This window comes from Mycteria americana, chromosome 19, assembly GCF_035582795.1.
Source record: "Mycteria americana isolate JAX WOST 10 ecotype Jacksonville Zoo and Gardens chromosome 19, USCA_MyAme_1.0, whole genome shotgun sequence".
Lineage (NCBI taxonomy): Eukaryota > Metazoa > Chordata > Aves > Ciconiiformes > Ciconiidae > Mycteria > Mycteria americana.
In genome coordinates this window covers 4,257,832-4,278,042 of record NC_134383.1, presented here as the reverse complement: position 1 = coordinate 4,278,042, position 20,211 = coordinate 4,257,832, and the positions used below count along the sequence as shown (strand labels likewise).

Genomic DNA, 20,211 nt, shown 5'->3' with positions numbered 1-20,211 from the left:
CTCTTGAATTGAAGGCAGAGCAAAGATAGTTTAAGGCTGTCTTTCTACCTTTCCTTATTCACAGTTCATTTGGTAATAAAATGGCTTTCTGGAGGAGCAAAGTGCACATCCATCCCACCGTCTCCTTTACCAGGCAGTGATTTGCCTGTGCCTGGGCAGGAAGGAGCACAGTTACTTTGATCAAATAAACACCCAGAGGTGGTTGCAAAACGTTTGACATGGAACTGAAGTGAATGTTTATTAATTGTAGTTCGGGAAAAAATGTGTGTAATCATTTCCCTTGCAGGTTCTCATCTGGATCTGGGGTAAAAGTGCCAGATGTAATATTTTTCTTTTTAGCAGTATTTTACAAAGCACTAATTGTTTTCAACATTTTTCTTCTGAGGGGAATGTGTCATCAGGTTTATCTGAGAAATACGTGGTGATGTAGGTTGATTAAGTGATTTTACCAAGAATGGGTCAATAGTAAAGACTAGGATTAACTATCTAATCCAAAAACCATTACAGCAGATCTGTCTTTTGAGCCCAAGAGCATCAAAGCATATGTCTCCATCTTAGTGCCTAGATCGCTTCCAGGTCTGTAGTACTCAAGCACTCCACAGCACTGCATCACCCTAAGCTAGAGCAGTGCTTTCTGTCTTGCCCTAGTAGGTGGGGAACTGATGTACCAGGAGAGTACAGGGCTTGCCCAAGATCTTGGAGAAAGTCTGTAGCAGAGGTACTTTGGCTTGGATGGGCTTTGGGTCCGTTTGACTTGAGGCTGCCAGCTTATGGTCCGGTGTAGTAGTAATAATTAGTAATACTGTCAAAAATCAACAGCAATAGAAAACAAGAGGAAAGCCCTGGAGCAGCTTAAAAAGTAAGGCCTAGGTTTCCCACACTTTAATGTTAATTAGGAGAATAAATGATTTTTCAAGAAGTTTAGGAGAGTGTAATGTCTCTTTTGCTGTCTTCTGTGCTGTCATTGCCGTATCATATGGACAGGGATGTTGAGAGACCTCTTCTGCTTCTCCAGAAATCCCAGAAAATCGTAACAGAACCAACAGGAACCTAACTGACTTTTCATTATGCATGCAGAGCAAGAGGCAGAGAAGGTGTAGGTCAGCTGTAGGTAGAGGAATCATGGAAGAACCATGCATCCCTTAATATTCAAATTGATGCATACATTGAATATTATGCATGTGTTTCTGGAACAGACCTCTCTGAAAGAGTGAGTTTTACTCAAAAGGAAGCTAAACAAAATCAATTGGAGAAAAGTCAATTCCACGTGAGGATCTTTCATCTTTGTTCAGCAGCTGAGAGCCTCTGATGGAAGGTGGGAAAACAATTTTTCTCATCCATTTTACACCAAAATAATTCCCAGAACAATATTCAGCTAAAGCCAGGATCCTGCTAGGGCCCTTTCCACTTAGCAGTAGAAAAAAAGGGCAGGTTGGCTGTAATCCCCTGCCTTGGGCCCTGCAGGGGAAAACGGCTGAAGGCAGAGCAAGGCGAAGGTGGGTTGGATGGTGCCTAGGAAGGGAAGGAGTGCGGGGGATCACGTCTTCGTCTGCTGCGTACAATAAACTAATGTCCTTCTTTCTTTTTCTACTCTATAGAACTGTGCTTGGGGGAATCAAGAACTGAACAGATCCTTTTTTATTTCCACTCATTTTCAGGGTGAGTGAATTCTCTTGCCTTCACTACTGCTGTCATGTCCTGTGCAACTAAGAAGTGTGACTTAAGGTTCAGAGGAAAATCTCTCCTTTTTTTAATCTTTGCACTGATAACACTGCGCTTAATTTAGCAGCAGTGAGGCAGAACATTTGGATTTTGTCATCCATTTCCAAAACTATTGTTGGCTTCTTATTTCTTTGTCCGACCCCCACCTCCCCGCTCATTTTAGATTTACATTTTATTGTAGGTGCCAAAAGATAAGTTAATGCCAACTTGGTGATTAATTAACTAATACTTTTCTCTGCCCTAAGATGGAAAGCCTTTATCTGAGTAACCTATTAATTATTATTTTATTTATTATTGCATGGGTACTTCTAAATGGATTTGAGTTCTGCCCTCCTGAGAAACTTGGGCAAGAATTTATAGTAACAGGATGAAAGAAAGCCAAAGGAACCTTAAACTTGTTGTCAGAAAGTATGTCTTAATGTTGGGGTAATGTTTATCTGTATTTTGCAAGCCCCAAGCAATAGCCCAGTCTCATTGTCAAAAGTGACTGGTAATACACAGTTCTGAGGCTTCCCAGCATGCTTGGAAATGCAAAAATCAATAAAAAGCTCGATTTTCAAGAGGCTGTGAGAATTGCTCAGGCATTCTTAAGGTATCTCAGCCTAGTTGCCCAAGCTTAGAAAGAAGTTGTGGAAAAAGCCCACCTGGGAGGCTTCCAGCCTACCTGACCTAGGCCACGAAGGTGCCTTATGTAGCTCTGCAGGAGTTGGCAGGAGCCTCTGCACTGCCGGTAGTGCTACACGTCCCTTCTTTCCTGAGCTGCTAGCTGGCTGCAGACATCTCATCTCAAGTTAGTGTCTTTCCAGCAGAAGATTTGGAATTCAAGATGGAGTTCAGAGCTGCCTCTCACTGGGGGAATCGTTTTTCAAAGTGCCATAAGTGCATAACTAACGCAAGACCATAGATGTGAATAGGTTTAATTGAATAAATGAAAAGGAAGGAGGAAAATTGGGTTGGACAATGATAATAAATTTATTGGTGGTGAGATTAGTTACCTCATTCTCTTGAAATTACGATTAGACAGTAGGAATGAGGTAACTGCATACTTTATGGCACTTCTGAGAATCTTGCCTATGGGCAAAAATTAATGCTGTGGAAGTGAGAGGTATGATACATACCAGGTAGAATTGCCGCCATGAAGAAATGGTAGGACACCACGTAATAGCCCGTGCTTAAGACTTACAGAGGCACTGTACATAAAGGTGAATTGACCCAGTCAATCCATTTGTAAAGGGCTTCACCTTTGGAGATCTGAAATACCTCTCTTTGCATTGAGGTGCATCTCTCTCTACTTCTCTACTTACGTATGTTCTAAGAGATGTAACACATGCCTAATTGATGTCCCCAAGTGCTATTGCAGATTAAATATTGAATGCACATATGCCTACTGTGTAACATAGCGAATAACACATAGGGGTGTAGATAGCATGATAATATGGCTTGCGAACTGATGAATAACATGTGTGCATGCTTATATTCTGGGTCCAAACGCCTTTTGCTTTTATTAAGCCCTGTGCATGAATATGTTGACACCTGTTAATCTGCTGAATTCATTGGCGCCTAAATTAGAAGTGTACCAAGTTTTCAGAAGTCTTATAACTACCCTTGACTTCAGTGGGATTAATCTGTTCCTGGATTGTGTGAATAAGGGGCTATTTTTAGGGGGGAGGGAGTAAGGGAGATCAGTGGCAGAATCAGGAAGCTAAGGGAGAAAAGTCTACATTTTTGCCCCCTAAAAGAGAGTCTTTTACCCCCACACCATTTTTTTTCCTCATGCTTAACATCATATGTTTGCCTTGAGCTTTCACAAAGCAAAATGCGGAACTTTAAAGGCCGGATTTGACAAGATGAAGGAAGAGTGGTAGGCAGCAGCAGCAGTCGTGGTAGCATCTTCTTTTCATCAAGCGTCTCAGGAGTTAGTGCGGTCACCTCAGATGTGGGACACCCTGGTTCGATTACCTCCCCTACCTTTAGGAAATTTGAACCACAGCCAGCTTGCAGGAATGTGTGCTAAACTCCACCTACGTTAACGCTGTTCCGCTTTGCATGAATAACTAAGTATTGACAGAGGCATGGTCTTAAGGCGGGTATTCACCTTCCTACCTCTTCTAATGATTTGACTAGTGAATTGGTTTACTCCAGTGATTATTTATAATGAGATTATGGGTTTGAGGACTCTTTGGGCATTTTAATTGCTGACGAATGCAGAACGTATATACGTAGTCCTTGAAGCAGGGACCGGAGCCCCGGGTTCCCCTTTGCCAGGTGAGCGCTGCAGGCAGCACGTCAGGGAGCTGTGCCCCATCTTTCAGTGCACTGAATCTTTCCATCTTTTTTTCACAACTTTAGCGGGAAGTGCAGTGAGTCCTGACACTAGAAAGCCACTGACAGCCAGCTGGTTAAAGCACCGACCTCGAAAGTTTGGAGAGCCTAGATGGGCGACGCGGTCTTCTCCGCTGTTTCCTGGGTCTTTTCACCACTGGTCTTCTGCAGAAATGGAGGACAGCGTGGTCTTCTTTCAGGGCTTTGCATGTAATTGGCCACGATCATTGCATTTTATGCGGCGGCCTGAGCGGGACATGCATGGCAGCAATCTGGGTAGCTAAGACTTGAGTCTGATATTTTGAGAATCACTCTCTTGGGCACCTCAGATCCCCAGGTTTCTGTGTAAGTAATCTGAGTAACTTTGTGGAATGAGCCTGAGACCATTGGGGCAGATTTCTTGCAGTGTGAATTTTACCTGCGAGAGTTGTAGCCCCTGTGAAGTTTTCATGGGCCTCTTTGCAAGCCGCAGAAATGGTGAGGGCAGGATACTGGTAGCAGCCATTCCCTCTCTTACAGATCTAAAGGGAATTCCCAGTAGATGCAAAACAGCTCTAGGAGCATTTGTGGAGCAGTTTCCTAATTTAGAGCACTCGCTGAATGTTTAAAAGTTATGGCAGTGGACCAGTGCCCAGCTCCAAATTTGGAGGGTATTAAGGTATGCCCCTGGGCTGTGTGTCCTGATGGCTTAGCATATAGAGGTCCTTCCTTTGGATTATTGAGCAGCTGGCAAAAGCAGGGAGATTTTGCAGCTTAGAGCTAGTGGAGGTAACAAAAAGCAAATGTCATTTGAGGCTGAAGCTGGGGGGAAGTCACACTGGTGTTTTAGATGAGCCTGTTTCTTGCACAATGCTCTCTGCTTATGAATGTTCAGATAACTGCTGAAAGAAGTAAAAATAAAGTTAAGTCTCCACTATACAACAGAGATGAAATAGGAAGAAAGTGTCCAAAAATGTTAGAACCATCTGGTTTAGGAAGGTGAATTAACTATATCTTGCATTAATATAGCTGCTTTGTATTAAGTCCTTTCACCCATAAAATACTGTGACTGTGCTTTCTTTGTTTAAAGTTGAATATTCTTAATACTGTATATGAAAATATTGTGGAACTTGCTGAAACTTCTGAGTCCTTTCCTACACCAGTAGATGGTGAGTGGAGCGGCAATGCTTGGGAGAGATTTTCCACTGCGATTGCCCGAGAAAGTTACCGTGCTGCCTTGTAGGAAGACGCATCTCCGTTAGCGTGCATTAGTCCTGTTGCATGAATACCAGTGCCTCCGCGCTGACATTATTTGGATGTTTCTAATTCACGGCGATTTGAGGCATGCTTTTGGGGGAAGAGGAGGTTAATCAGGGAAGGAAAGGCCTGAGGGAGAACTGCTAAGGGGTTTGCTCAAAGCATCTTCGGGAGCCTCGCTGAAAGGATGAGTGTTGAGGCAGCCTGTCCATCCCACCCCTGATGGAGACACCTGGCAGATAGATGGGCCTTGGTCAATGTATTCCTCCCCAGAGAGGCTTTCCTTTTTCAGAAGGGTCTTTGACTAGGGGGAAGAGGTGGAGGTAGTAGCTTTGGGTCCTGCTGAGGTCTGTCCTAGGTCTACATGCTTTCCTAGGGACTTAACTCTCTTGTAGGGACCTATTCTCTTTCTCTAGGTCTATGCTCTTCCTAGGCACCTATCCTTTTCCCTAAGCCTGCACTCTTTCCTAAAGATCTATGCTCTTTCTCTAGGCATTGTTCTTTTACTGAGGATCAGCTGAGCAGGCTACAGTAGTATTGAGCGTCATTATTATTATTGTATTTACAACATGAGAGAGAGCAGAGTTCTACTCTGCAGTAGCTATTGAGGCACACAGTTATTAGCATATTTGCAGTGTCTGAGAGAGGAAGCCTGTGGCTGCAATAGCTGGACAAGACTCACAATTATTAGCATCTTAATAGTATCAGAGAGGAGGTTTTGAGACTGCAATAGCTATGGAAGCTCACGATTACTAGCACATTTGCAATATGAGTGAGGCAAGGCTCATGATGTTTATTATATTGCCCATCAGTCTGGGTCCTGATACTGCTCAGTCATGCATGCTAGGAACAGCTTATCCATAGTGCTCGGAGAACGGTATGCCAAAATCCTCTTGTAGTCCATCAGCAAGGCTGTCGGAGGACCTCACAAGGCTATAAAAGGAATGAAACTATATTAGTATCTGTCTCTCCTTTTTCTTTCCAACAAGCAGGGATATTCACCGTGATTAAATTGTTGGGGCGTTGTAGGAGGTTAAGAACTTAACAAAGGGAGTTTGTCACGCAAGATGGGCTGTCAGGAGAGATTCCCCAGAGAAGTTCTGCCTCTGAGATGCTCACATACCTGTATTCTGGGGGTCACAAGCCAAACACAGTACAGTACTATCCAAAAGACCAAGGAACAGTGCTTCAATGTTTTCAGCAAGTAGTATGTGGTTTGGGTTTTTTTTTATCTCATTCCTTGCCTGTGCTTGTGGCAGAGGAAATAGGATGGGAGTGCCACACACGTGTGTTACACTCCAGATTTCTAGTGAAAGAGTCTCTCCTGGCCGTGGTTACGAACCGTCCGCACGCAGTGGGCGATGCGTTAAACTTTGTGCCTTGCTTGGTTGTCGGTGAGTTTTCTGGTATCCTTAAACTGAGATAGGTATTGAGAGGATAAGCGCATTTAATCCAGGAGGAGTCAGGTATGGGTGTGGGACAACAGATACCTTCACTGATAAAGATTCTCCTATTCAGCTGTCTTTTAAATGAAACACAGATGTCCTGAGTTCCAGCCTATGCCTGAACCACAAGACTAAAGGGAGGAGAGAGTATATGTTTATTTGAGCCCCTTGTTATATTGCTGGCAATGTATCGCTAGTTTCCATTCCTATTTTTTGTTCTCTTAGCAATCCATTTGCTATTGCCCTTTTCTTCCTCACTCAGCCAGTAATCAACACACTCCAAAACACAATGGGTTCCTTTTTGCGGTGAATCCCCTACTTGATGCAAACATTTGCTGGCCTCATTTCTCTGGGATACATTTCAATGGGAAGAAGAGGGGAAAGTATTCCTTGTTCCTAGTGAAAAATTGCACTGGCAGCCTGGGTTATTTTGTCGGACGTGTGGCTTTAAGTGACGCCTTTGCCATCTGTTCTGTCTGCTAATTATGAATGCAAAACAAACGTAGCCCACAATTGCTTCATTTAGAATAAGGGAGATGGCAGTGACCAAAATAGTTTTATTTTGGTGTCAGATGCTCTTTTTATTTCTCCTGTCTCTTCCTAATCTAAAGCAGGTCTGAAGCACTTCTCCCTCTTCCAGTTTGCAGCAATAGACATTGCTATGGCAAGCGAGACCATCTTCTACGTGTTCATCCTTTAGGCCTTTTCAAGGGACGATCCCTCGCGCAAGGAAAGGGAGAAGACTACGTTTCTTGAACTGCGAGGGCTGGTTTCAGATTTCTTTTTTTTTACTTCAATTACGCTGGTCTTAGATCTGCAAGTATCTCAGAGATAGACATCAGGATATCTCCAGAAAGTTTGACAACAGTGTGTGAACCGCTTTCTCAGTCTGTTCCATCCCCGTTTCCTCTTACCAGAGGCAAGTTTTGTAGCCATACTGGAACAGCGTGGTGGTAATGAATGATGCATTTTCCTGTTGCTGTGTCCAGCAGCTGAAGAGGCGAATTTTCTTGGCTTTTGATTGTGGGCCCAAAGGCTTTTCTCCTTAAGTGAGCCATCACCGAAGGTGGGTGATCCATCTTCTTCAGTGACTGTGCAGAGGCTGGGTTATAAGAAGCCGCCTCCATTTGCTAGTTTGACACTGCCTGCCCTTTAGCATTTCCGAAGTTGCTGCTGACTTACTTCAAGCCAGGGCTGTGGCAAATCGTAGAGGCATCACTAGCAGCGCAGCCACGGATTGAGGTGACCTAGATTTAGAAAATGGAGATGAGATAAAACGCTCACTGCACTCTGTTCTAAGGGGACGTGCAGCCAAAAAGCTGAAGTGGTGGAACAATTTCTCTTTGAGTCATTTGAAACTGAGAGAGGCAGGTTTTTTCCCCGTTGGGTGGCTCTATGATATGTGCTAAGCCGTGACCCCATTTGTTTCACTTGTCCTTTCTTTAGTCTCAGGCCAAAGAGGTGATGGACAAGTGGCCGTGAGGGTTCCCACCTGCCCCCCCAACAAGACTGGCTGCTTTCAGATATACATCTGCTTCACTCCAACCCTCCTTGCTTTGGTATTGAGCATGTAGACACATGTCTCTTACCCCTCCTTCTTTCCCTCCCTAGCCATCACTCTTGCTATGATAATCAACGTTTCACTTTATTTTCTGGCTGGTTCTGTGTTGAAGGGAAATGGGGTTGCAGTATTTTTATACCTACTGAAAAGCAATGTTTTGGACAGTAGAAGATGTCCCTTCTTCCTCCCCACAAATGTACAAGAAAACTTGTTGGTTTGTGCTTGAATATTCTCTTTCCAAGTTATCTTGAAATTCTGCTCACTACTTTACAGTTTTCCTAAAGTTCTGATTATTTCATTTTTTTCCCGTTTGAGGTTGTAGAGGGAAGGTGTGGCAAGGGACACTCTCTCAGTAAGGTATTGTATCTGGAAAAAGCTCTTTCACCATTTTCAGATCCCAGCAAACTGTCGTAGCACAGCTGAGGCAGAAATATGTGGAGTGCTACGTCACGTCTGGGGTGTGAAATGCCCAAATCAGATATTAAAACCAGTGTGGGCTGTTATCCAACAGACAAGTCCCAAACTCTGTCTCTCTGTCTTTGAACATTGGGCAGTCAGATCAGGGTCCTGTCCTAGGCTGGAAGCCACCTCTGCTACAAAACAATTATTGAAAATTATTCAGGATCTTACAATACAAGAGTTAAAGATTTTGGTGGTGTCCTAGGCCTGAAGGATGATCTTGTGGTTTAAGCATTTGGCCTGGAACCAAGAGATGTGAGATAAATTCCAGGCTCTGTTGTGCACTTCCTCTGTCAGCTTCTGAAAATTGCTCCTTCTCTCCGTGCTTCCATTCTCTGCCTGTAAAACGTCATGCTCTGCTCTCACGATTTCAGTAGCGAACTTGCAACACTGAAAGCTCCTGATTGATGACGCAGGTAATTTTCTGAAAGTCTTAACTTTAGGGTTAAAATAGTGCACTAGCCCCATGCCACCTACAAGGGGGAAACCATTTAAAATTTGAAAGTAAGGGGACAGAAGCTCAGACAAGTTTGAAGGATACAATGACTAATGCTATTTACTCAGCCTGATGACAGTGAGAAACAACCTGGTTCAGAGTGGTTGAGGGGTAGCAACACTGGGAAATGAAGGTAGGGTACATTTTTTCTCTGGGTTTGGTTAGATGCCCAAGGAATGAATGTCCATGAGCAATGCTAAAAGGCTGGCCAAGAAGAATCGGTTTTGTATGCCTACATAGCCGTATTTCAATAAGTTTTAAAGGCAGCAGTTCTGATTATTGCAATCCACTTATTTGGAGGAGGGCTTCGTAAATGGCAGTGACAATCTGATGGAGGAGACTAGCATGAAGGTTTGTCTCCCTGGTACCTGATATGGACACTTGCCAGCTTCATGTTAGGAGGGAAGGGAAGAGGGAAAGACAGTCGCTGGAGACTTCCGTTAGATGTGTCAACATCTATTTCGTACTAAAGTCATTTGTACCCACTTATAGGTTTGTGTGTCTAGAATAATATCCAGAATCGATTGTCCTGTTTTGGGGTGTAGTGTTTCTTGTTTGAAGGTTTGGAGTCACATAAACACGACAGCAGCGTTTAATGAAACATCTTTCTCGCATGATTTATATCTGACTTTCAAACCTGACGAGATGCCAGTCAAGCTTTTTGTCTTTGCTCTGACTCTTGGAGGGCTCCTTTGCTTGGAGCTCAGTGAATCGGTGGCCAAAGGAATGAACCTCCCATGGAATAATGCAGAAGGAATGTGTAGGTGTGTGCACACGTTCTCCCCGGGGCGCACATGGCAGGCACTGGCAGCTCCAGGTAGGGCTGGGCAGCCTGGGTGAGCTGCGTGTGCACCCGCCGTGGTCTCAGCACCCTGCGTGCCTCCCGACGTTAGCCAGGGTCTGCTGGTTCAGAATGAAGATGGTTGTCCAAAGGGCTGTCCGTGGGTTGACACACCTCCCCACCCTCCCCACGCTTTTTGAAAAAGTGTTCCCTTGGCATGATGTGGCACTTTGGTAATGAAAACAACACTGCAAATCTTGTGTGTGCTATACAGCCTGGGACACTGGAGCTGGTTTTCCCTTATTGAACTTCCATGTGGCAGCTGCTTTTTGAGTAAGCAGCTGTGAACAGGGTTTGGATAGTAGAAGTGGAAGAAAAGATCCCCTACTGTGCCCCCCGTGTTTTGCTAACCTAGAAGCTGTGTAAGGTTGTTCCCACTCTCAGTGAACCATTGCTATTCTGTCTAGAATTTGCCTTTGCTTATCTTGGTCTCTTCGTTACAGCTTTGACTTCAGGGTGGAAGAAGGTACATTTTTTTCTCCTTAGGATTTCTAGGATAGGGTATATAGAGGACAGAATTTCTTGCTAGAAGGCCTCGACAAGCGTGAAAAATGTAACCCAAACCGTTCATAACGTGTGTGACTCTCTTCGCTACTTCGTGCACTTGACCCACTCTTGGACAGCGTAGCAGCTTTTACACCAAGTACAGTATCAAGTCCCACACAGTGTTAGGTGAAATTGGGGCTGCTGCTTGTCAGGAACTGAGATTCTACATGTCTTGTTGCTGGTTGCATGACAGCTCTCATTGTTGCCTTTGAAATGCAGTTTTAGATGCCACTCCTGCATGCATCTGTCTCTCAGATTAGACCCAGAGGTTGAGACTTTTGGTCTCTTGCTGCTTTGCCCGTTGTGGTAGCATCCCACTACTGGTGCCTTACAGGCTCCCAGAACCTGATGACGTACCTCGGCCGTTGAGTGGTCTGTTTTGCCTGCTATAGGAAGAGATTGGAGTAGATCTCATTTACTTGCCTGTCACTTGGGGACAGCGGTGATGAGGCAATAAAAAATCCCCATAGCCATTAGTAGCAGCAAGGTAGATCAGTTACAGAAACAGCAAAAGGAAAGCAGCCTCCTGAATTAAATTACCTGAGTTGCATTTACATCACATTATATGAACCTTTAAGTGGTCCAAAACTACTGCTCTGTCAGGTCTGTTGTAATTGTGACTCCATGTAGCTCATTAAATGAGACATACTGTCTTCTGTCTTACAGTCCAACGCTGAAACAGTTTGATATATCCCCATCTTTTACTCCTTGGGAGAAACAGAACTCGCTGTGAATACGGTGTTTCCAGTGAAAGCAAATGATATTTGTACAGATTTTTCTAGATGGCTGTGCCTTGACTACAAGCTAGGAACAAGTGGGGTATTCTCCTTCTCTGCTGGGGATTTAGCCTGCTCTTTGGATGCTTCCAAACAGTTTCTTTCTCTAGGTGACTTTAAAGCGTGACCTGTAAAAGGATTGCTTTTCCTTTCATTGGGGATGCACTAGCTTGTACCAAATGGTAGGTATTATCCCAAAATATTTGCTCAAGGGGAAGTAACTCTCAGGCCCCCTGCAAGGTTTTTATCTCCTCATCTTCAAATTACACAGTTCAAACACACAGATAATGACACATGTAATGATGATAAAATGTAAGTGTGACTGCAAAGAGTGACATTTAAAAATAATGATATACCTCTAACTGGGTCTTATAAAAGGAAGTCTTAAATAGCTAGAAACAGATGCTTTGGGGGACTTGTGGATAAAAATAGTGGCTTCCAATTTGCAACCAAAACAAAAATGTAGCCCCACTTAGTCAACCTCAACACTAGAAATTCCTCTGAAAACCTTAGGGCCCAGAACTAGCAAAGTACGTAAAGTGCCTGCCACTGCGTCTGCAGTGGTTTTAGCATATTTTTACCTCTTCTGCCTTGCCTTACTGCTTCTCAATTTTCTATCCGTATTGGTGCCTTGCGAATACCCTGTCTTACTGGGCCTGATGGTTTATTTAATAGCTATCTAGTGGCCTGAGACCGATGGATTCTGTTTTCCTTGGAAAAATGCTCAAGTTGTGTCCAGGCTATGTGCGCACGGTCGTCTTCTCTCTGGTAGTATGGATTTTGTGAGAAGCGGCGCGGGTGCAGTCAGCGCGCTCGGGTCTTTCCCCAGTATTGAGCATATTTCTGTAGGCAGGACTGCTTAGGGCTCAGTTATCTACCTCAGTGATGAAAGGCTACATCAGCCTCAGCAGAGCTGGATATGTCTGCTTTGCAGTATGAGGTTTTCAAAGGCGAACTACAGCTGGCTGGCTAGAGGCAAAGGCAAATATCCTCTTCCCAGCTCGGCTGCACTGGTTGAAGGTCTGAACATCTGCAGGCAGCTCTCCCCCCTGCAGCTCACCCAGGGGAGAGAAGGGTGTGAGCAGTCCCTGATCCAGTGCAGCGTCTGGTTAGGTCTACACCGTCTCCTTTGCTGCTTTTAAGTTAAAATGACTGATTTTTCATTGACGCTTATGAGAAGCTGTGGCATGGTCCCTTCTCCGGGCTCTGCTGTAGAAGCCGTAACCTTCAGAAGCAGCTAAGGTACAACACCATCTTCAGCCTCATTTCAGCCGTTCATAAATGTGTGGACCTGAGCACTTGGTGTCCTGCAGGCAGGTGCTTTGACTCCGCGTTGTTGGGCTTGGAGTATCTGTCTGTTCAAAGGGGCTGAACAAGCTGGGGAAAGGGAAATGTTTGTTTTGTGTGCTTTTGTTTAACTTGGAAAAACACCAGTATGTGAGAAATCATATTTTTCTGATGATTCCGACTTTTTCCTTACCTGCTAGGGCAAAAGCCAAACCTTTGTCTTAAATGAATAGTTTTAACGTGTTCATTTGGTATTTTTGTTTCAGGTGGTTCTTCCCAAAAAAGATAAGCGGTCAGGTGAGTCAAATGTTCCACTTTCCGGTAGATCTGTGGAAGAGGAACGAGAAGTGACGAGTGGGGGCAGTGCTAGACACCTCTGAATTTCAGGGAGTGAGGGTCAGGGTGGCTCTGTAGCCACCTGAGCACTGACCCACTGAGAGGCATTTTTAAAATACATATTTCATTCTCTAACTTCGGTGCAGTGCCACAGATTCACTTGCTCTGGAGCCCAAATTTAGTGATTAGAACTTTATCATTTTCTCCTCTGTTAGTAATGCCCTCACACTGTCATTTGGAGCTGAAAGGAAAGCACGCTGCCAGAACTGGCCCCACCGGGTGCCGTGATAATAGTCCTATGAGTGAGATTGTCATTAGATTAAGTGGAAGGTACCAGTAGAGTTGTTCTTGATGGCCAGCCTCTCCTTTCTCCGCGTGATGCTCTTGAGTCCAACTATACTTTTTCTTTCAGATTTCCATATTGTCCCTCCTTTATGCCTTGTCAAGAGCATTAGTCACAGTTACCCATTTGCATCTTACGTTGCAGCTGAGACAAAGCCCGTGGGACGTGTGGCTGTTCAGCACCCTCACCCCGCCTGTAGCATGGGCTTCGAGTCCCTCACGTGAACAGCAGCTACCGGGGCAGGGAATGAGCGTTTGCCCCCGTATGCCCAACGCGTGACGATGCTTCTCCTGGGTGGGGTGGCACCGTGGTGTGGCGTCGGCTGTGCTGAAATGCAGGCAGGGACCGCTCTCAGCTCTGGCGTGGAAACCCTCTGGGGCTGAGCAAATGGACTCCCCTCTCCTTTGCTTTTGCTGGCCTGGCTATAAAGTGAAGATGATGCTCATTAAGGCAGTTTGGGTTCCCCTTCTGGAATATGCTGCCTTCCTCAGTCGGACCTGAAAGCGGGATAATGCTCTAGGACTAGCTCCAAGGCACAGCCCATGAAATTGGCTTTTCCTGTACGTGCCGCTGTTGAATTTGTCGATTACTGGATTCCTCATGTGAGGATTGAAATCCTTGTCTTGTGAAATGCAGTGTACAAAACAAGCAAAAGGCAGGTGTTGAATGATTGTACCGAGCTGTCTGTCAGTGCGAGAGGGTTTGAGGTTGTGAGAGATGGAAGGAGGGCTTAAAGAAAGAGGTGTAGTTCCTGCACCCAAATAACAAGAAACAGAAAAAAAAAAAAAAAAAGTTTAATTTTGTCCCAGCCAAGGGCTGGTGCACTGTCAGTGACTGAGGAATGGATTGTGCTGTGCGGCGACAATCGCCTTCCACGAACGGTTCAGGCTTTGATTTAACCTGCCCCTTCCTGAAAGTAGAAGGCGTAAATATTATCTCGAAATGTATGGTTCAGGAACACGCACATCGGGGACCGAAAAAAAAGAAAAATAAATGGTTGTTTAATATGTATATATGACCCCACTGTGCTGAGAGAATGAGGTAGTCTGCGGCCCCGAGTGTCTGGTGGCAGAGAGTGGGTCCGACATTGTTAGATCTGGCAGCGTTTCAGACATCTGCCAGGGGACGGGGATTTTGTTCGGAGAAGTGGGAGAGAGAGAGGAGCGAGAGAGACACAGCGAGAGAGACGCAAGAAAGCTCAGGGAGGCTTGCAGCTTTATATATATGCCTGGATAACACTTCCTCTTTAAAATTCCCTTACTAAGCTCGGCTCCTATATTTTATATTCAGCACGAAGGTTCCCGCCCCCCCCCAGCCCTCCCCACCCACCACCACCCTCTCTCCCTCTAACTTGTTAAGTTTGAAAGATGATATATACACACAGTTTGCTTTGCCAGTCAGCCCGTTTAAGGCCAAGATTAATGCAGTGCATTGGTGCAATCGTGCCGCAGTGGTGCGTGATCGGAATACGAGATGGAATATAGGGGGAAAGGCCAGAAATGTGCCTGTATTCTGAGTTTACACAAGTCTCCTTAGCAACTTGTCTGATTTTTTTTTTTTTCATGGGGGGTTGTGTGTGTGTGTGTGCGCGCGCGGGAACATTGTCCCAAATCACCAGTGAATAAAACATTCCCTGAGTTTTTAAATAGCTTCGGTTGATGGTCTTGTTGTTGTTTTTCCCTCTCCTTTTCCTTTTGTTAAATTAGTGGCTTAATTTTTTTTTTTTTTTTTCCCCCTGGAGGGAGGAGGGTACAGGGGGAGACTCAGAAAGGGGTGGCAGTGGGGCTGGGGGTGGGGGCACCGTAATAGTTTTCATTGTGACTTCTAGAGAGTTGGTTTCTTTCCAGTTGTTCACATCTCAGCATGTGGAATTATTGTGCTTTCTCCCGATTTGCCACAGAATTGGCAGTAGACTGACATTGTTAGTCATTTGAATTGTATTTGGATCTGGGCTGATTTTTTTCCGCGTATTTATTTATTTCAAAACAATTTCTTTTATTTTCAAAATATGCAGAATATATTTTATTGTCTGTAAAATGGAGGAAAGAAAAAAAAAAAAAAGAGGGTGAGAGGATTGTGGCAAGACTGTCCCCCGAACCGTCCCATTATTCCCCTCCCCGTACAATTTTTTTTTAGTTGCCTACTGAAGAAACCCCCTCCCTCCCCATAGGAGGGAGTGGCCTTTTAGTGATCAAGGTACGTTGGATTTTTTTTTTCCAGTTTCTGTGATACTTTATTAATAGCATGGGGCAAGAGAGAGGATGTAGGGTGGGGAGAGCAGGGGAGGAGGTGACGGCGGGTGGAGAGAGAGGAAAGAGTTATCCTCGAAGTACTGTACCTTGAAATAACTCAAGGGAAAATAGTTGCTGCCTCACTTGAGTTGCTTTCAAAATCTTGCTGTGCGCTTTTACTTTTTCTTTTACTTCTATTTTTTTTAAGCTTTCCGGGGGGAGGGGGGAGGGGGAAAAAAAAAAGAAAAAAAGAAACTGAGCCAAAAAAATTTTGAAGGCTTGATCTTGGCTTCTATACAAACAGATGTTGCCTGTCATTCCGTTGTTAAGCAGGCAGCAGATTGGAGCAAGCAGCAGCAGTTTAGGGGGAACTGCAGCAGAACTGGAAAGTGGGAGATATATAGATATATAATTTTTTTTTTTTCTACAAATAAATCTTTTTTTCCCCTGGAATTATCTCTAATTACGACATGTCTATTTTCAATTTTTTTTAATCCAATTTTTTTTTTTAAGTGGGCAAAACAAATCCAAAACAAAATGGAAAAGCACTAGGAACTCTCACCCAAATTTTACCAAAGCAGCTATCTTTTGGGTTGTTTTTGAGAGCTTTTCAGTTTGCTTTTTTGTTCTTTTTCACATAGGCGAACATGTGTAGGAAAGGGGGTTCTGTTGGAAATGCTTAAGGCATTCTCGGTAAGTGAATGTTTGCAATGAATTAGGTCAGGGATTCTGTTGTTTTTCTTGCTGCTAGCCCGGTTTCTGTTGGGTTTGCCCCGGAGTTCTTGCTGTACGTGGAATTGTGAAGGTTGAAGGCCTTTCTGTCTCCTTTCCAAGTTTTAGCAACGTTGTAAGAAGAAGAATCACGTTGTTTATACAGCAGAAGTTCTAACGAAGCACCGATACGCTCCATATCGTGGCTCTTTTGTGTTCTGCATGTGCTTGTGGGTTTAATTCCCCCGTTCTTTTTATGCTCTTGTTTTTTATTTCCCACTTGGTTTTTAATTTCTGCTTTCCGATTTAATCGTAGCGTGCTTGGGAGGAGAGAGAAAATAGCAAAACATGGGGAGTTTTGAGCCGAAAGAGTTAAAAGTTTCTTGGCACAAGAGCAGCAGTTTAGCAACAGATCAATTCATTTAAATGAAAGAAATCACAGACCAAGCCATCTGATTTTGAAATTTCACATCTTATGCTTCCACTTTAGAACAAAGCTTCCGTTTCTCGTTCCCCCTTATTAATTCACGCTGCTTTTGTTTAAGACTGTTGGTTTTCGTAGAAACTTTGTTGTCTATAGTCTGTGTCTTTTTCTCTTAAAATATGAAATACGGGGGTGTATTCATCTCCTGCTAGTTGCAGTTAGTTCTGCTGTAAAGTCAGCCGTAAACCTCTGCACGTATAACAGCTGGTGTCAGAGCTGTTTTCACCCTCGATTATTGTATGTTTGAAACAGCTTCCATTTTCTGGCTTGCAGGCTGTATAAACAGTCACCTATGTACTGTGAAAAATAGTCGTCTCCAGCCATTCCGGCTACCCTGCGTGATTTCGTATGCGCGTAGGTCTGGCTGCAGGGGTAACTCAAGGAACCGTGTCTGGGTGGGCATTTTCCTTACACAGATAGGAAGTATATGTCCCTCCAACATCTGCATCAAGAAGTAGCTGTTCAGTTTGGGTCTGATGGGAGAGTTCTATCATTCTACACTTTATAATGTATACGGGGCATAAGCCACCGTAACGCTTTTAATAGCTAGTTAAAGTCTGAGAAGGATGACAAGCAACTTTTTGTTGCTGTTTGTTCATTTAAATGCATTTGAGCCTGGGTGCCAGTCCCAATAATTTTGTTGCTACATCAAGTAAAATAAAATAAACCACCTCATATACAGGGAAGTTGGGGATTTTTAAAAAATCTATTCCTTTCTCACAATCTCTTTAAAAAAAAAAAAAAAATCGCTCGCTTACGATAAATGAATGCGTTTGATGAAAGAATTCGCAGCCCCGTACTGAATTTTGATGGAAGCTTTTGCGCCGCGATGCTGAGTCTCTTCACGGTGGCATTGCGTCAAAAGAAAGGCCGTGATGTTTGGGCATGGGTGAACTCCTGTCAGAGGGACGCAGCAGAAGGGTGGGTAGGAGTCTGTGTGCGGGGGGAATCCTTTTGTTAGGCTGCTCCCCAACCTCTGCTGCCCTGCACCCCCTGGAAGAAATCCTCAATGAGAAAGAATAGTCTTAAGCCGCAGCAAGTGGATTTAAAAAATAGGTGGTGGGGGGGGGAGAAGTATCAACCTCCACCTCTAACGGGACTACGGTTGATCGTAGGTCTGGACGTTTTTATTATTTCCTTCTCTTACACTAGATCCCAACTGTGTTGTAGGAAAACGCCAGGATTCTGAGCGTGAGTCCGTCCCCCCCAATATTGGAAATATTTCTGTGGGTGTCGTTGTGGTTACATCACAGCGCGCTCCTTCCTCATCTCCATTCTTGTGCAAAATTCAAATAATTCCCCCCCTCCCCGATAGCAGCTGTGCATGGTTTTTTAAGTCGGTCTTTAACGTTGCGAAAGGAACAATAAAATGAAAGGCAAAACCGGCATCTTAAAACTTGGCAAGTGAAAGCAGCTTGGACTGGCAGCCAAGAATCCTGCTGTGGTGCAAAAAGAATAGCATCCACGAAGCCACCACAATCCGGGGTTTCTCTTCTTTTAACAATCGCATCGGCAGAGAGAAATAATTATTCCTTGTATCAGTGTTAAAAGAGTCAAAAAGCTTAAAATGCTTGCTTGGTGAACCTTCTCAAAAGCAGGTAACGATCCTCCTATTTGATTCTGTTTTATCAAACTTTAATTGGATAAGGATCTATATATGATAACTAATCAGTTTAAGAAGTTGATGCGTGTTACTAACTAGCAGGGAATGCATTTGCTGTTGCAACCACCACGTTGCTTTATTTTTCTTAATCGCTTTGGTAGTAATAGAATTGGCAAACTTCTTAAATGTTTGTGTTACAAGAAATGCTTTATTTCCACAGATTTAACTCATTGTGTGGGGGAGGGCAGGAGTGGATTGATCCAAGGTGTAACATGGAAAATAATCTTCCAAAAAAAATGTTAAAATTGGGATCTCAGGAGGGGGGAGTAATTTCTCTCTTAGGACCTTGTCTGTTCCTTTTGCTTCTAAAGCTGTAGGCTCTGGATATATACAGGTAGAATCCATTTCTTGAAAATATGCCATGAAAATATCCATAAATATTTTGTCTTCCAGAGTACGTTCCTTGAAGAGTTGGGCCTAGCAATATGGCAGCGCACATTCGATAAGAAATCTCGTAAAATGCTGCTACTGAGGTAATTTGGTTTCTCATACATTCTTCAGTCAGTATCTTCCTTTTCCTTATAATTTCTTAAAATTATTGGAAGTACAGAAATCTATCGATACAGGTCTTTAAACCTAAGGTAGCGTGTGTGTGTGTATCTATATAAAAATATATATACCTGTATATATATTTATAGGCCTAAATAGATTGGGGTTAAAATTGGGGGGAAGGGGTGGGGGAAAAGAATGGGAATTACTTAGCAGTCGTGTTTCTTATTTGTCTTATTTTCGTGGCAGAAGTATGAAATGGCTGCAAACAGCTTTTTACTCAGGCACACAATGCATTCCATAATGATCGATTTTCCTGGGACAGGGCATTTATGCTTTGTGGTTTGCTAGAATACCACCCACAGACCAAAACCAATGTTACGTCTTTAGAGACTTTATTTCTACATGTTTCCTTCTATATTCCTTTGGCTATAAATCTATAAAATGCCAGTCTTATACTGGGTTAATACTAACGAAAGTGTATTAGTTTTTTGGCTGTCCCAGGTTCTAGTACCAAAGCCTTGTTGATCCTGTGATCATTGACATATTATAAAATTAATAGTGAAGCAAAGTATCCTTAGGATAAGGGTACCACAATCCTTAATATAAATCCTATGACCCTTCATGTACAGGTTGAAACTTTTTATTTGTAATCTTAGCATTCTAGACAAATACAGTGTGAAAATGATTGATTTGTTTACCTGTCATGGATTTTCTGCCACTGTGTATATGTTCATCAGCTTTTCAAAAGGTACAATAGCTGTATGATTAATCAATGTAGGGAAATGTTTCAAAACCCAGATCTTGTACAATCTATGGCTCTCATTCAGTCTCCCTGAATGTATTTGATATAAGTGAAATTCATCTTTAAGAAAGCAGTGCTCATTAAAGAAAAAAAAAAAAAATCCATGTCTTTCACAAGCCAAAACTGTGTTCGTTTGCTGCTGCCTTTATCAGTTCAGTGTCTCAAAAATTGTCCATGAGTTTGTTTTCCAAAATGTATGAGAAGGAGTAGGTTGGTTCCTGGATACTTGTAATTTACAGCATACAGGTGCCACTAAATGAAATCTCTGTGCTACCGAGCTGCCTTTCTCCGGGGCTCACAGGAATGCAGAAGTGGTCGATCAGATTTATAGTGGGGACCTGCTTGAGTGATTTATCTGGCGTACATAGGTGCTTGTCTAGAGATAGCTATTGCTGCTTTCTCTCTTTCTCTCTTTCCTTTTTTAACAACTGAAGCTACGGCGATGGATCCTAACACTC

At 43.6% G+C, this 20,211-nt stretch overlaps 1 protein-coding gene across 17 annotated transcripts in view; it reads left to right on the top strand.

The window, feature by feature from the left end:
- Positions 1-20,211, top strand: part of LOC142418917 (uncharacterized) — a 95,616-nt gene that overhangs the window by 35,197 nt on the left and 40,208 nt on the right. For 16 of the 17 annotated variants that reach the window (XR_012778440.1, XR_012778439.1, XR_012778437.1 and 13 more), the window contains exons 8-10: positions 1,599-1,659; positions 12,958-12,988; positions 18,853-18,932. Coding sequence is in view for 5 of the 17 variants with exons in the window: in XM_075521397.1 (XP_075377512.1) it covers positions 1,599-1,659; positions 12,958-12,988; positions 18,853-18,932 (172 nt within the window). In the remaining 12 variants the exon portion in view is untranslated. The remainder of the gene's footprint in view (positions 1-1,598; positions 1,660-12,957; positions 12,989-18,852; positions 18,933-20,211) is intronic. The other variant, XR_012778444.1, reaches the window with a different exon arrangement.